This window comes from Rhagoletis zephyria, unplaced genomic scaffold, assembly GCF_001687245.7.
Source record: "Rhagoletis zephyria isolate East Lansing unplaced genomic scaffold, Rhagoletis_zephyria_1.1 Rzeph_scaffold_01317, whole genome shotgun sequence".
Classification (NCBI taxonomy): Eukaryota; Metazoa; Arthropoda; class Insecta; order Diptera; family Tephritidae; genus Rhagoletis; species Rhagoletis zephyria.
The window spans coordinates 109,870-127,056 of NW_016158401.1; the positions used below are offsets into that span (position 1 = coordinate 109,870).

The 17,187-nt window shown below is 34.1% G+C and overlaps 1 protein-coding gene across 1 annotated transcript in view; it reads left to right on the forward strand.

Annotated features, from left to right (window-relative positions):
* The window catches only part of kcc (solute carrier family 12 member kcc), a 34,227-nt gene that overhangs the window by 9,402 nt on the left and 7,638 nt on the right, over positions 1–17,187 (forward strand). Inside the window, exons 3-16 of the mRNA XM_017617021.1 lie at positions 3,488–3,682; positions 7,131–7,264; positions 8,684–8,766; positions 10,312–10,414; positions 10,490–10,595; positions 10,670–10,799; positions 10,871–10,989; positions 11,054–11,136; positions 11,234–11,369; positions 11,436–11,592; positions 11,667–11,926; positions 12,923–13,175; positions 15,139–15,501; positions 15,590–15,776. Coding sequence (XP_017472510.1) covers positions 3,488–3,682; positions 7,131–7,264; positions 8,684–8,766; positions 10,312–10,414; positions 10,490–10,595; positions 10,670–10,799; positions 10,871–10,989; positions 11,054–11,136; positions 11,234–11,369; positions 11,436–11,592; positions 11,667–11,926; positions 12,923–13,175; positions 15,139–15,501; positions 15,590–15,776 — 2,309 coding nt within the window. The remainder of the gene's footprint in view (positions 1–3,487; positions 3,683–7,130; positions 7,265–8,683; positions 8,767–10,311; positions 10,415–10,489; positions 10,596–10,669; positions 10,800–10,870; positions 10,990–11,053; positions 11,137–11,233; positions 11,370–11,435; positions 11,593–11,666; positions 11,927–12,922; positions 13,176–15,138; positions 15,502–15,589; positions 15,777–17,187) is intronic.

The window sequence follows — 17,187 nt, forward strand, 5'->3', positions numbered from 1 at the left end:
GCGCCAAAATATTACATATATTATTATTTTGATCGCGAAATTGAATTTCATGCATGACCCATTTTGCAAATCGCTCTAGGGCAGTGTCTAGTAGCCAGTAGCCTCGCGAGCCTGTGTGTGCTATGTGTACGTGTGTATTTTGCCTGGCACTACTCTAGGGATATTAGACGTTCAACCCAACATAAAAAAAAAAGTTTTTTTAACAGCGGTCGCCCCTCGGTAGGCAATACCTCCAAGTGTATTGCTGCCATGAAAAACTTTGGAGAATATCTATCTTCGCGTTTCTGAGAAATTGCATTCAAAACTTCAATCGCGATTTCCCACAACCTGCCGAAATCAACATACGACAATCTTTTACCCAGGCGACGATATGTGTAAGCGAATCTATTACTAATATTATTAATTTAAGGCTATAATTAATCCGGATTAAGGGAGCAGTTGTTCCTATCAAAATTGTACTCTGAATGACGGCAGTATTGTTGATTAAGCGAGCCAAGAGGTCGTTTTTACAGTTTCTTTAATTATTACTTTTCTATTTATTTTTAATGTAATTGTAGTTGTTGTGGAAAAAAAGTAACTCTAAAAAGATAAATATGATATAATATATATATAATTAAATATGAAATAATAATATGAAGTAAAATAAAAAATGTAATTGACGGAAATTTTTAATATGTGTTCACCCAGCGGTTTTTGTCCTTCTTCTTTATTTACTTATTTTTAAATTATTCGAACTTAAAGCAATCACAAGTTTTCTTGACTTGTCAAATGTCACTTTTCACAACCATGCTCCTAAAGCACTTACAATTTAGAGGTAAAATATTTATCTAATACCTAAAAGTTAAGTAGTGGACGATGTAATCGTAAAATCTAAATAGCTCGCATGTAGGTATATCTTCGTTAAGAACAATCTAGATTGTTTAGGTGCGACAGATATTTATCTATACGCTGTCAAGAATAAATCCTGAAGTGCGAATAAATAAACCGACTGAGAATTGCACGGCTCGGCTTCATATTTGTGCGGTGCATAATACATATTTAATTTTTATTTTATAGCTATATGTGACCTGGTCTACGAAAAGGGAGCTTACGTGCGAAAACTAGTTTTCTGTGAAAAAGCTGTTAAAAGTAAGAAACTCGTTTCGTTTACTCGTTTTTACTCTTCTTTCTCTACATTTTTAGTACACTTCTAAGCAAGTTAGGATTTCTTCTGCTTTTCTTCTGCTTTTCACCACGTGAAAAAGCATCTCATCTTCCATCCGAATCAACCAAAAAGTGAAAATTGATTTTTTGACACCTAAGCCCCCTTTCCGTAGACCAGGTCACATATATACAATGGACCAGGAGTATAATATGCTGCGAAAAAAACTCAAGTTTTACGATAGTTCGTATCGGTCGAATTTATTTGTGGAAAAAGCGAATAAATTTCAGACTATGTTCCATAACAATATTTGGAACAACAAAAGCAACCAATTTTCTCGGAAAGAAAGGTGGCTCGGCTGAAGTTGAAGAAGTAAATTTGCCGACAAAAGGCCTGCAACCACATTGCAAAACAACTGGTACCGAACAGAGAAGATAGTACACAGTTACCAATTTTTCCCAAAATGCGGTACCTGTTGGAATCGAGACGCCAATGCTGGGAAACACATACTCTACCTGGTAGAATGTATAATTAATAAACGCGAAAAACACCAACATTTTTCCAAATAAGATGTCATTATTTCATATATGGCGAAAAATATGTACATCTGACTGTGAAAACAGTTTAACTCTAATTAGTTACACGTTGTAGTAATCCACTTGTCGACACGGAAACTCTTCCCACCGTCCCATCACACGGTTTAGTTCACTCAATCAAATGTAACTCTTTGTGGCGGCAGTTACAAATGTACATATCGTCGCTTAAAGTACAAAACCGCGTAACTGACATTGGCTGCCAAAAATTGGATTTGCTCACACAAGCTCTTGTCTCAATCCTTATCCATTTGTCCTGAAATATACTAGCCAAAAATGCGTTTTCTTTATAAAAAAAGAGAACCATTTGAAATATGGGTGTTTTTACTCTCTAGAAAATAATGTATGCAACCTCACATACGCGGTTTTGCATTTTCTTGATACGCGATTTTGCATTTTGTTGATACGTGGTTTTGCACTTTAAACGACGATATATATATAAATACGGTCAATGTGGGCGAATGGTTTTGTGAGTTCCTGTTGATGGGTCCCGATGTGCACATGATACCTCAGACGATCGAGGTAGGCCTTCGTATCTTATATTTTGTTTGTTTGTTTTTATAAATGAGGGGTAGCACTGATCCATTTATTTAGAACTCATTTATTGCCGTGGGCTTCACACTATGGTTTCCACTTTCCACGCTATAGGACCGGGCACGCCCACTTCCCAATGACTCCAACTTCTTTCTATTATCATTGAATTGGTTTCATACACCTACTATCGTTACCTTAATTCACAAAGGCTCTAACCAACAACTTTTTTAACCGACTTCCAAAACGATATGTATGTTTTTGGTAGTAACATTTCCAAATTCTTATTGAAGGTTATTGTAATACATCCTACCAACTCTGTGAAAAACGCAGTTCCAAAAAAAAGTGTTGGCTAGGGCCTTGGGAATTAACCCCCCTATTATGAATTTGTTGTGCGATGTACGATAAACACTTATATTCAGTTATCTCCTATTACGAATTGATGTTTGTCAAATGAAATCCGATAGTTAGCGTAGCTGATTTGCGTTAGTTCATAATAACAAGTAATTTTTAGCAAAAAAAAACCGACTTCATATAAAGAAATATATATATATATATATATCTCATGATCCACTGATCGGATCTTAACCAGATTAGTATGGGACCACCTCTGAGACACTACCTTTCCGAATTATCGAAATCGGTTGACGTGGTCCAAACTTATGCGGTAACATACATAAAAAAAAAAAAAAATATTCCGACGAACTGATAACCTCCTCCTTTTTTGGAAGTCCGTTAAAAAGTGAACAAAAACTACAGCCATTCACAATACTACATCTGTCGGGCGTATGAAAACGATAATACGAAAACTGATTTCATACGATACGATTCCAAGCATTTATCGTCTATCGTATGGAAATTTATAATAGTAGGTGTTGTACATTAGACCGTACCAGAAGTTCGCTGTACACCACTGAGTCTAAAATATGTTTGCAAGACAAATTTGCAAAACATGTTTTTTTGGCCGCACTTTTTCGTGATACCTTCGGCATTTACAGTCGCGTCTTAAAGTAAGATATACATATGTACCGATACTCTATGTAGGCTGAGGAGAAAAGTTTTGTTGTTCCAGAGTTCATTGACCCTCTAGATCTCAGTCATTAATACCCTAAAGTACCACCCTATTGTCAGTGAATTTAAACTCGTAAACACTATGTAAATATGTACATAGATATATTTTACATTCATACATACTTAATCATCTTGTTTTATTCTATTACAGATCCCTGCGAGAATTCGCAGTCGGAGCCTGCTAATGAGAAATCTAACATCGACGCAAATTTATACTTGTACGACGATGAGTTGGACACCAGACCACACGTATCAACGTTTATTTCATCGCTTGCCAATTATGAAAATACCATACCATCCGCCACTGACCCGGATTCAAAGACAGCTGCACCTGCAGCTCGCATGGGTAAGATTGTACATCGTAAAAATATGGTAACAATAGATGATGCTATTAAGATTAAGATGCAGCCGCTTATATGATTATGTACATAGGACAATCAACGTGAAATTTCCTTACATATTTATACCTACTTTCCGCATCGAGGACGTTGTGTAACCAATGAATGGTTATTATAGGACTATCTAGGATCTTTTTGGAAGTACATAATTTATTTTGCATGACAATAAATTGATGCGATAAATGAACAGTTACCGTACCTCATACATATAACGTTAATTTTCCGCCCACTCCAAAAGTTGCTATTACTACATATGATGAGTTAGAAAATAATATTTATTTTAAATAAAAAAATCTACATATACCTAAATACCTACATATTACAAAAACCGATAATACAAACGTATGTATGTATGTGAGAATGAGAAAATCGATGTGTGCCGAGGATTTCTATGCTTACGGCATAAAGTTAAAGGTATGTATGTACACTAGGATAGTCCAAAAATGCATGTGAAGAAGTAAAGTCGGAATTTTTGTGCTCTCACCCCCTAGGATTGTACTATACCCTATTTTTATTTTGAAAAAAACAAATTTAGAGGTCGCTCAACGCGATCAAAGTTTTCCACGTATTTTATATGGGAAAAAACAACTTTTCGTAGAAATGGCATAGAATTCTTGAAAATCAATATGTTTATCTCCAGAAGATTCCCAATAATAATACCTAATTATTTATTACACCATTTTTTTATAGTAACTTTATTTTATAGGTCCGCCAAAACCCCCAGAAAATGCAATGGGGGCATAAATAAAAACTCTTTAGTATAAAAAAATAGTTAAATAAACACTTGGGTATGTTTATTGGAAGGCTTCTGAAGATAACCAGAGTTTTCCAATCGAAATATATTGACTTTCAAGAATTCTATACCATTTCTACGAATCTAAATAGTATGTATTTTATAGCCCTTGGAACAGTGTCTTAAATTTTTATTCCAGTGCTCGGAGCAGTTTATCTGCAAACACGGTTTCTTGAAAATTAGTTTCTTCAGGGTTTTCAAAATCTTAATCCTAAAACCAGTGGCGGATTTGAATATTTGTCACCCCTAGACAATTCAGAATTTACCGCCCTTTTTCCGATAAGAAAAATATTTTGAGGTAACGGTACCAGTTTTGGAACGATTAGAAGTAGATAGTAATATTCAAAGTTTGTTATTTACTATACTCTTATTAGAATTTAAGATGAACCAGTAATTTTTAGCAAAAAAAAACCGACTTAAAAATATATATGTATATATATATATATTTCATGATCCAATGGTCGGATCTAAACCAGATTAGTATGGGACCACCTATGAGACACTACCTTTCCGATGAATTATCGAAATCGGTTGATGCGGTTCAAAGTTATGCGGAAACATACATAAAAAAAAGATTCCGACGAACTGATAGCCTCCTCCTTTTTGGAAGTCGGTTAAAAAGTAGTATTTGCCTTGAGTAAAGTTTTTCAACTTTTAAAAAAAGCCATCATCAACAAACTTTTTCACTTGATAAGTTATAATCTCTAAAATACTAAATTAGTATTTTTAAATATTATCATTTAAATAATATCAAAAATACCTAACAGTGTTGCCCTATTTTCTGATTGCGTAATTGAATCTCAAATGTATGCCTTAAAGTGTACAAGCACAAATTCTACTTTCAGTGAAGCTAACTTAAAAAAAACTTCAACTCAAATTTTGCCGCCCCTAAATTTTGCCGCCATAGGCACCTGCCTATGTTGCCTTTACGGTAAATCCGCCGCTGCCTAAAACGCTTAAAGTGGATACTTTGAACTTGAGCGAATTTATTGCGAATCTTCAACTTGGTTGTTTAATAGTTATTTTCTCAATAACGATCGGAACACCTAAAAACTTACTCATGCCAGATTCAAAACAGCCTGGAAAGATTTATTTAAGAGTAGCAATTTCATCACTGAGGTAAGAGCATTCGAAAATTGGTGCAGCCGTGTAATTAAGCTCTGTTTAGTGCCAAATCAATTAATATGTTTATCTCCAGGAGATTCTCAATAATAATACCCAATTATTATTATAAATAAACAATTGGGTATGTTTTTTGGAAGTCTTCTGAAGAGAAGCAGAATAGATATATAGAATTGAATAGAAATATATTGATTTTCAATTATTCTATACCATTTCTACGAAAAGTTGTTTTTCTCTTATAAAATACATCAAGAACTTTGAGCACTTTCAGCGACCTTTAAATATTTTTTTATTTCAAAATATTTTTTTTTTTCGATATAGAACAATCCTAGGAGGTGAGAGCATAAAAATTGGAGCTTTACTTATTTTGGACCACTCTAATGTACACTGAGCAAAGAAGTGTATTGACTCGCGACGTTTTCAAGCAAATCGGTCATTTTAATTTACGTATTGAGAAAACTCAGGCAAAACGTTAGTTTTTAAGATTATATACAAAATAACAGTAAATTATCCAGATTCCGGAATATTTAACGACCTTAAGGCTCAAAGTTCTTGAAAAAATTAATATCGATCACACAGAATTAACGAATATTTTCTTTGGGAAACGCTTTACTAAAAGTGTGGAATCTAAATATGTATTTTATAGCCCTTGGAACAGTGTCTTAAATTTTTATTCCATTGCTCGGAGCAGTTTATCTGCAAATATGGTTTCTTGAAAATTAGTTTGTTCAGGGTTCTCAAAATCTTAATCCTAAAACGCTTAAAGTGGATACTTTGAACTTAAGCGAATTTATTGCGAATCTCTGACTGACGGCAGTATTGTGGATTAAGGGAGCCAAGAGCTCGTTTTTACTATTGGGTGGTTCACAAGGTGTCGTACGTGTCGTATTGTCGTATGTTGTAAAGTTTTTAACGGCTAAATAAAAGTTTAGAGGAATTGAAACCACCACCAAGTATTTTCTAACGGTGTGAAATTTCATAATAAAACTTGTATGTTAGCTTGCGAATTCCTTAAATATAGTTTTAGCCGTTTAAAGTTTATGACATACAACAGTACGTCGGTATATAACACCTTTTGAACTCCCTATATATCTTTAATTATTACTTTTATTTATTTTTAATGTAATTGTTGTTGTGGAAAAAAGGTAACTCTAAAAAGTTAAATTAACTTGACTTAATAGTATGAAATAAAAAAATGTAATTGATGAAAATTGGAAATATGTTCATACCCAGCAGTTTTCGCCCTTTTGTTTACTTATTTTTAAGCACTTACAATTTAGATGTAAAATATTTATCTAACACCTAAAAGTTAAGTATAAATAGCTCGCTTTTTCGTAAAGAAATAATCTAGGTTGTTTAGGTGCGACAAATATTATTTTACACGCTTATGTGTAGAAAACACTCTCGCATAAAAAAGTTTATGTACATACATACATACATATGTAAGTTTATATTGTGACAATAATTTATATTCTTCAAAGGTACGCTGATTGGAGTTTTCCTGCCATGCATTCAGAATATATTTGGTGTAATCCTATTTATTCGTCTTACATGGGTAGTTGGTACCGCTGGCGCGGTATGCGGATTTCTCATAGTATTAACTTGCTGTTGTGTGGTAAGTGCTCATTTAAGAATTTAACAGTAGTTATTTATTCCGCTGGTATTTTTTAAACATTGTTGCTCATTTCATGCACATACTCGATAGTACATATTTACTTGTATATATTCCGCCGAAATCCCTAGTTAAATTTTCATTTCTCAATACTGGCTCTACTTGTATTGAGAAGAAAATCTATTGAGGTTAAGCCTGCAGGTTCTCGGTTTTATAAGCACTTTAGAATTCGCAATATGAAATGAAAAGTTTACTGTATATTTACATACATACATATTCATGTCGGAAATTTCGTTGTGGACTACTAAAAGAGCTAACTTTTTAACTGGTTTCAAAATTATTGCGTCTGACAGCATTGTTACCCGGGATCCTGAAATCTTTCAAATAGTAGCATGCTCGTCTGCTCGCCTAGCGACAGCCAGTACAGTTTGAATAAAATTTCTTACAATGATTCCAACTATTTTGATTTCAAATCAGAGCGAATTTATTTGAAAATTCCTTTTTCTATTTAAAACTTTCAAGCGCTATCATGGAAACATCGAAATAGACTCTGTTTGAAAAAATCATGTTACTTCTTTCTGAGTGTACTTTTATTATAGCCGAATTAGTATCGTTATTAGTAATTTGACGATATTTTGCATGGCGGTAAATTTTGTTTTATTACTGCGAGGATAGTCGCGAGGAATGTAAAACTTGACTCAGGGCGTTTGTGGGATCACTGCTATCTTCAGACAAGGTTTTTTGTAACATACGGGAATATCCATTTTAAGCCATCCACCAAACTTTGGCAATGGAAATCAAATCCCAAGAAAAGTTTGCTCTATCTCTATCATCGTCAAAGTTTCCTCTCTTTAGTGAAAAATTACTTAATATATATGTATGTATATTTGCGATCCCGTACGAGTCCGGACTAGTCAGAAATAGTCAGAATCAGTCAGATTTTACTGGAAATCGATCCCGTACTCGGTTCTCTGACTATTGAGAGGACAAAAAAGAAAGTAAATACGGTGCTCTCTCTGTCAGAAGTTACCAGTTTTTGTTCGAGAATTTTTCGCTGGTAAATTCTGGTAAATGTGTCAAACGATCAGCTGTAGTGTGTTTGGCAACCAAATTGTAATCAAAGAAAAGTGCGCTCTGCTAGCTCATGTTGAAAAGTATTTAATTACTTGTTTGAGTGGATTCTAATGAATTTGAAAGTATTTTTGGTTATTTACATGTGTGAGCTGAGTGTGTTTACATACAAAATAAGCAAAAAGTTACAACCAAATTTTGGAGGTTATGTTGAAGTTGACAGAAGTTACCATTTTTTATTAGAAACTCTCTAGCTCTGAGCGAATTTTTATTTTTTGACAGTTTTACTAGTTTTAGTCCGAGAAATACGGGATTGCACCTTATATTTGTATGTGCATTGTCTTCCAACAGACCATGTTAACAGCAATCTCGATGTCAGCAATCGCAACAAATGGAGTAGTGCCCGCAGGAGGAAGTTATTTTATGATTTCGAGGTATGTATACATGTTTAAAACATACTTCGCCTAAATATAATACCTACCATATACCATATACATACATGTATGTCCAACATACATAAAGGTGTTCTTACGCGATATATATTTGCATCTCTAAATGTGACTTTTTCTATACATATGTAATGGCGTATGTCTGCCAAATTCACAGTCTTTATTTAACTGTTTAAAAATACGTTCTTTGAAAACGAAATAAACCAAACTCAGATGATTCTACCTGTGTATCAGATGAAAATAGAAACATTTATATTTCGTATGTACGTGCATCTGCTTTGTACAGAAACAAATCTAATTTGCCTTTACACGATATGTTGACATTTCCATATGTAAAAAGTGGCATGCACACATGCAAATACATATCGTGTAAGAACACCTTAAGTACATGGTATTGTTAGAATTTTTTTGGGCTTTTCTAATATTAAAAAAAAAAAACGTCTTTGGTGGCAAGCAATAGATTTTGGCTTAATGCTCCCTGGTAATGTAATACATTGAAAATGTTATTTCACAGAAAAAGGCAAGAATGTCCATAGTTTTCCTAATTTCTCTATTTTCAATTTGCTGCTAGCGGAACCTTCTTTTTGTACAGATATAAAAAATATTTTTGTTTGGCTAGTCAGTACATTTATTCCAAAATTAACTCTTTTGGTTTTACTAATCGGGCATTTGCCAATCTGGCTGTCCATGGCTCACTCGGATTTCACAAGCACATTAAGCACAGAAGGTTCAATTTAGAAAGAAAATGGTAACATAAAGGCTGCGTTTCTTTATACATTCCGGACAATCCAATTTCATAGCCGAAATAAACAGAATGCGTTTAAAATATACGTTAACATACCATCAGGAATGTTCTAAAGATTAAGTAAACATAAAAGTTTATTCCAAACGTTTAGAATGAATAAAGAAATGCAGCCAAAATGAATAAATATTTGGCGCTTACACTCTTGCTAAGCCCGAGGTTCTCCTCCAATTATTTTATAAGAAGCTTTTTCAAGGCAGAAATATGTACACTTGGTGGTTTTCCATTGTCTGCCAAGTGGCGTCCGCTGTTAGAAAAAGCCTTTTCTTTTCAGGTTCTATGGAGTGGTAGTACGCAGCTCTAACCACTCGGCTACAGCGGTAAAACATCGTACTTTATATTAGTATTTCGCAATTTTATACACAAAGCATATCGTTTGTCACCACTGCCAAAGTTTTGTATAGCTTTCCCTCATTTATTTAACCCAAGTGCAAGTCAGTTTAAACCAAAAGCAATTTTTCTCGAAATAAGAAGCGAAGGTTCGGCATTTGACAATTTGGTAAATTCCGCATGCAGCTTCAATGAACTTTTTGAAAAGTTTCAAGGATAATCATACCACGAAGCATTTTTAATCTGAACAACGCCAAGATCTACAAAATTTTGTTCTTTTGCCTTTGGTCAAATTCGATTTGCGTTTAAATTAATTTAATTTGCGTTTAGCCAAAGTTATTTGTGCTTGGGTTAAATAAATATGCGAATGCTTCATTATGAATTTATTATCGTATTAGATCGCTAGGACCAGAATTTGGAGGAGCGGTGGGAATGTTGTTTTATACAGGAACGACACTGGCTGCTGCTATGTACATTGTGGGCGCTGTGGAGATTGTATTGGTAATTAATACTTATTTTTGTTTTGGCAAATGCTTTTTTTAATCCCAAAAATAAACAAGTAATCTAATTTCACAGACATACATGGCTCCATGGGCCTCAATATTTGGCGATTTCACCAAAGATGCGGATGCAATGTATAATAACTTTAGAGTATACGGCACATTGCTCCTATTGATTATGGGTGAATATAGAATCAATTTGTGTACTATTACAAAAAAAAAAATAATGCTAGTGACTCCAAATTTGTGTGACTAGGATTAATCGTGTTTTTGGGTGTAAAGTTCGTAAATAAATTTGCCGCAGTCGCCTTGGCGTGTGTAATATTCTCTATAATTGCTGTTTACGTTGGAATATTCGACAATATTAATGGGAGTGAAAAACTTTAGTAAGGCCCTAATACACTTCAATTAAATAGGAAGCATACGATTTCAATGGCTTGTTTTTCTTTCTTTTCAGCCTGTGCGTTCTTGGAAAGCGTTTGCTCAAAGACATTCCCATTGATAATTGTACTAAAAGTGATACGTTCTTGTCGGACATGTTTTGTGATGAAAACGGATGCGATGAATATTATAAAAGTGCGTTAAACTCTTAAACTTTTGGCGCTGTCTATGAATATTATCTAAATTTTTTATATCTCAGATAATAACGTTACAAAAGTAAAAGGTATCAAGGGTCTTGCCAGTGGAGTATTCTATGAGAATGTTTTACCATCGTTTTTAGAAGTAAGTTTAGTTTATTAATGCCAACAATCTATTATTATTGGTAAATACATCAAAAGCCGACAAGATTATAAATATTTTATTTATTTATTTTTTTTAGAAAGGCCAATTAATTGCTTATGGGAAAAATACGGTGGATATTGAAAATTTGGCGCCATCTACATATAATCAAGTCGTAGCTGATATTACAACGTCTTTCACATTGCTAATAGGAATATTCTTCCCGTCAGTAACAGGTAAAAATCTGATGCAAGTGTGCAGATTAATACTCTGTAACTAATTATAACTGCATATATACATAGGAATAATGGCGGGATCAAATAGGTCTGGTGATTTAGCTGACGCTCAAAAAAGTATTCCGATTGGAACTATTTGTGCAATTCTAACAACGAGCACCGTGTATTTATCTAGTGTTTTGTTATTTGCGGGAACAGTCGATAATCTTCTCTTACGTGACAAGTGTGTAGTAAAAAAGTTTTTCAATTAAAATATATGTATATGTATATATTTATTGATAAACCGTTTATTTGAAGATTTGGCCAATCCATCGGTGGAAAGCTAGTAGTGGCAAACATTGCATGGCCAAACCAATGGGTTATACTTGTCGGCTCATTTTTATCAACACTTGGTGCTGGGCTACAAAGCTTGACTGGTGCACCACGCTTACTGCAGGCCATAGCAAAAGACGAAATTATTCCATTTTTATCCCCATTTGCGGTATCTTCGAAACGTGGTGAACCTACAAGAGCTTTACTTCTCACGATTGTTATATGCCAGGGCGGAATTCTATTGGGTACGTATTATGTAGTAGGTAATCCATGGTAAATACTTGGGCATGTAAATGGTATATGAGCAAATCCCATCGCGAAATTGTGTATAAATGAAAACTTAAAACAGATATACTAAACAAGTAAAAATAACCCCACTCACGCTCATACATATACCCGTATTTGCGTATATAACGTATACGCCCCGTAGCAGCATACGAAGTCATCTAACAAGTTTACTCGCACGCCTTAACTTAAAAGTCATATTATTTAAAATAGATTAAATATTGGCGTTTAAGTTTTTTACACAGCTTTTCTTATGCATATATATGTATACTTATCTTTTCGTGTATATGACAATTTTAGATTGAATTTCGAGTGCACCAATAAAACGCAATGTAATATTTTTCATTTGGTGAGATACTAGTCTTATAACACTAGATTCGTTCGTGTTGGAAAGAAGAACACTTTCTTCCTTTAATTTTAACATTTTGAAGTAACTTAACTTATTAAAATTGGAAAAACAAAATCGTTAAATTTCAAAACAATGAAAAAATGAGTAATTTCGCTACTTTTTCGCATAAATAAACGTTTTAAGAGTAAAATTGTTCAAATACTTGGTATATTTTTTATTGTACTTTTTTCTGGAACCCCATTGATTGAAATAAATGCAAGCTGAATGCTTTAGCCGAGAGAAGGGAGTGAGACTAAAAAAAAAAACAACTCAAGGGATTTGCTCATATGCATGCAGTGAGAAATTGAATATGAAAATGAGTCAAAAGCAAGTGAATTTCATTTAGCTATTCTCGTTTTTGAAAACACTCAAACTTACTGGGAACTCGTTTCAGAAAAAAATAAATAAATATAAGGGAGAAAGTGCAGATCGCATGTCGGATTTGAAGTAAATGAAATTTATGATCAAGTGCATGCATGCAAACAAATGCTTTTGCATGAATAATGTACATACGTGTGATTAATCGTACAATAAATATTTTAAATACCTAAACTATTTCTTCTACTAGGCAATGTTGATCTGTTGGCACCCTTATTATCCATGTTCTTCCTCATGTGTTATGGATTCGTGAATCTTGCATGTGCTGTACAGACACTGTTGAGAACACCTAACTGGAGGCCACGATTTAAGTTCTATCATTGGGGATTGTCTTTAGTTGGATTAACTTTGTGTATATCAATAATGTTTATGACTTCATGGTACTTTGCTTTAATTGCGATGGGAATGGCCATTGTGATTTACAAATATATCGAATATCGTGGGTAAGTTTTAGCATATACATAAATATATAACTATGCAAATACATACCCTGTATACATACGTATTAGGGTGATTGCCTCCGTTTTGCAAATCGGTTTCCACCGGTTTGTTTGCATATCTATAGGCGGGATTTTTAAAATCTTGATTTTTCGAATATCGAATAAACTATTTTTTCCACTTCAAACAATTCTTGACCTCTCAATTAAAGCTTTGATGGAGCGATCTACACTCTTACTATAAATCTACAGCACTCGGCTATGGCAGCAAAAGCACTACTCAAATTCGAAGAAAGTCAGAAAATATTCAATAAAGTATTAAAAATGGTTAAAATAAGAAAAAAACGTGAATTTTTAGCGCTTTTTATTTGTCTTACTTTTGATCTAAAGTAAAAGTTCGAACTTATTTTTCTGTTTTCTAAATAAAAGCTATATTTAATGTTACAAGTTTTATTGTAATTTTTGGTCATGAATTCATACAAACATAAACGCTTTCACTGTATGAAAACTGTGTAAAATAAACCCGGTTTATCCGGTTTTTTCTTAATTTCAAAATAGTGAACCATTTTTATACCCGAGCGCACTTGTGCACAAGGGTATTATAACTTTGTTCACATAACGGTTGTTTGTAACAGGCAAAACGAATCGAGATAGATATAGACAAATGTACACATAAATGATCAGAATGAAAACAGAAATCGATTAAGCGGTGACAGTCTGTCCGTTCGTTCGTCTGTCCGTCCATCTGTGCACACGATAACTTGGTTAAAAATAGAGATATCTTAACGAAACTTGGTACGTGTACTTCTTTCGGGCGTAAGACGGATGGTATTGAAAAATGAGCAAAATCGGACAATAACCACGCCTACCCCCCATATAACGGTAGTTTTCAGAAATACGAAAACTGCCATATTTTCGTAACTACTCAAGCCTATTCACTCAAAATTGATATTTACAATAATATTTAGACGAAAAATAAGAANATGAGCAAAATCGGACAATAACCACGCCTACCCCCCATATAACGGTAGTTTTCAGAAATACGAAAACTGCCATATTTTCGTAACTACTCAAGCCTATTCACTCAAAATTGATATTTACAATAATATTTAGACGAAAAATAAGAATATTATATATTTTTGGAAAATGGGCGTAACCACGCCCACTTACGATTACATGTGTATATCTTGGTAACCACTAATTTCTCCCAAACTTGGCCCAGTTATTGGCCTTGGAACATCATACCAAATGGCTGAAAATTTTTAAAATCGAACAATAACCACGCCCACATCCCATATAACGGTAATTTAGAGAAATACGAAATCTTCGATAAATCAGTAAATACAAAAGCTAATTCATTCAAAATTTATGCTTGCAATAATTCTTTACCAAGACATACGTTTATGATAAAATTTTGGAAAATGGGCGTGACACCGCCCACTTATGATCACACATATATATCTAGGTAACCGTTCTACCAATTTGTACCAAACGGTACGGTTATTGTGCTTGAGAAATAAAAGCAAAACGTTGAAAATTATTGAAATCGGACTAAAATAACGGCCGCTTTTCATATAACGGTAAATTTCAGAAATGCTCGAAACTTTAATATTTCGAAATTTAAGGACGCTAATTTACTCAAAATTCATACACCCCGGCTTACCATGTAGCGGTAGCTTTCGGAAAGGTGAAAAACATATATTTAATACTTGCGCCGGGTATTTAATGTTCGGCTCCGCCCTACCTTAGACTTTCTTACCTGCTTCGATTCAAGTTGTTGAAAGGTAATAATATCTAAATCCCGGGATCCCGGGATTGTGACAACGCCATGCCGAAAATCCCGGGATCGGAAAAAGCCGAAAATTTAACATCCCTAATATACACATATTATCCACATACTATATACTTACATATATACATATATCATGATGTGACAAATTCCAAACACTTTGATTTTCGGTGTCTCTAGGGCTGAAAAAGAGTGGGGAGATGGAATCAGAGGAATGGCGTTGACAGCTGCTAGATACTCACTTTTACGCTTGGAAGAGGGTCCCCCACATACCAAAAATTGGCGTCCACAAATATTAGTCCTATCAAAGTTTAACGACAACTTCATGCCAAAATATAGGAAAATATTTTCGTTTGCCACTCAACTTAAAGCCGGAAAGGGTTTAACAATATGCGTATCCGTTATTCAAGGCGATCATCATAAAATTTTGAACAGAGCGGTTGACGCTAAGGCATCATTGAGAAAATTAATGGACGACGAGAAAGTTAAAGGCTTCTGTGATGTATTGGTATCTCGAGATATAGGCGAAGGATTAAGTTCAGTGTAAGTTTATCTAACTATGTTCTATGTGTACATCCATACATACATATGAAAGTATAAAGAAACTTTTAATATGATGACATATTTTTAGAATTCAGACCATAGGCCTCGGAGGTATGAAACCAAATACTGTTATAATTGGTTGGCCCTACAGTTGGCGACAAGAAGGCAAACAAAGCTGGAAAACTTTTATACAAACCGTTCGAACAGTAGCTGCATGCCATATGGCACTTTTGGTTCCAAAGGGTATCAACTTTTTCCCTGAATCTAACCACAAAGTAAGTGTTTTTATTATTACCTTGTAGTCAAATGTACCAGTCGTAAACTACCTCACAACTAGTATTAACCGCATGCCCAACTAGTAAGCCAACTATCTTTTTTCCATGTAATTAACTGGTATTTTTAACATGGGGATGTCCTACGAGATGAAAATTGTCAGATTTCGGTCAGAAATGTACCAGTCTCATACTAGTTCAAAATAGACAAAAAAATACTGTACCGAAACCACTACTTTGGGACTCAAAATATAATATGAATTCATGAATATACAATAGAAACTTTTGATTAAGTACACTTTAAAATACATACTACACATTTTTATTTAGTAGTCTTAGGGCCCGTTTTTCAGTGCCAGTTTAAATCTAGATTCAGTAATAATAATAAATAGTAATATATTGGCGCTTACACATAGGTAAGTGTTTGGCCGAGCTTCTCCTCCGATTTTGTGGTGTTCGCCTTGATGTTGTCACACAAAGCGAAGGGACCTACAGTTTTACGCCGACTTCGAACGGCGACCGCTGTCAAAAAAAAAAAACCTTTTTTCTATATATTTTTTGCGATGTTGCTTTGACCAGGGCTTGAACCCAGGTGCTGCTGAGTGGAAGCGCGCACTGCTTACCACTACACCACAGCGGCCGAGATTAAGTAACCTGAATTTAAGTTGAACAGATGGTTGACATTTGATTGGCTAATCTTAGTTTAAACCTGCCAAAACGGGCGTTTAAACTTAGTTTAATCCACGGCCGTGCACTGAAAAACTGACAATAGTGCGCCCAATTCAGACTCAAATCCTCAAAACATATTTCAGAGTGATAAAACAAAAAACCTAAAAATTTTTTCTTGAAGGAAATTTTTAGTTGTAACTTTCTTGAAAGAAAACTTACTTGTAGCGTATCTAATATTTTAAGCATTTTATATCTGTCCCTTTTACTCAAAAAAATCGGTGCTGTTTTACATTGACATTCAAGAGCTTAATGCTTTTTTAATATAAAAAAATGTGTTTTCTTAATAACAACATTTATCGGCATTTTTAGAACAATGTTGTTTGTTCCTTCATTAAAATTATATCGTTAGCTTAGTGTGAAAAGTTGCTAAATCCACTTTTATGAAAACTCATATTTTAATATAGGAAGCAAAAAATATTAAAGATGCATCGTTTCGAAAAGGATTAAGGCACTTGTTTTATTTTTTTCTCGTTCATATTCAATGAAAGGAAAATTTTGCTATACGAAACTTTTTAATACAGATCGAATCCTTCTTATTCCTATGGAGTTTTGCTTTGCTTTAAACGCGTAAAATGTTGTATTCATTTATTTTTTAATTAATTAATCCCAACGGCTTTTTACCCTCCATTCCCGCCCAACCGACACGAGGGGCGCAGTCCGCATGACGTACGGAAACTTTTTTTTT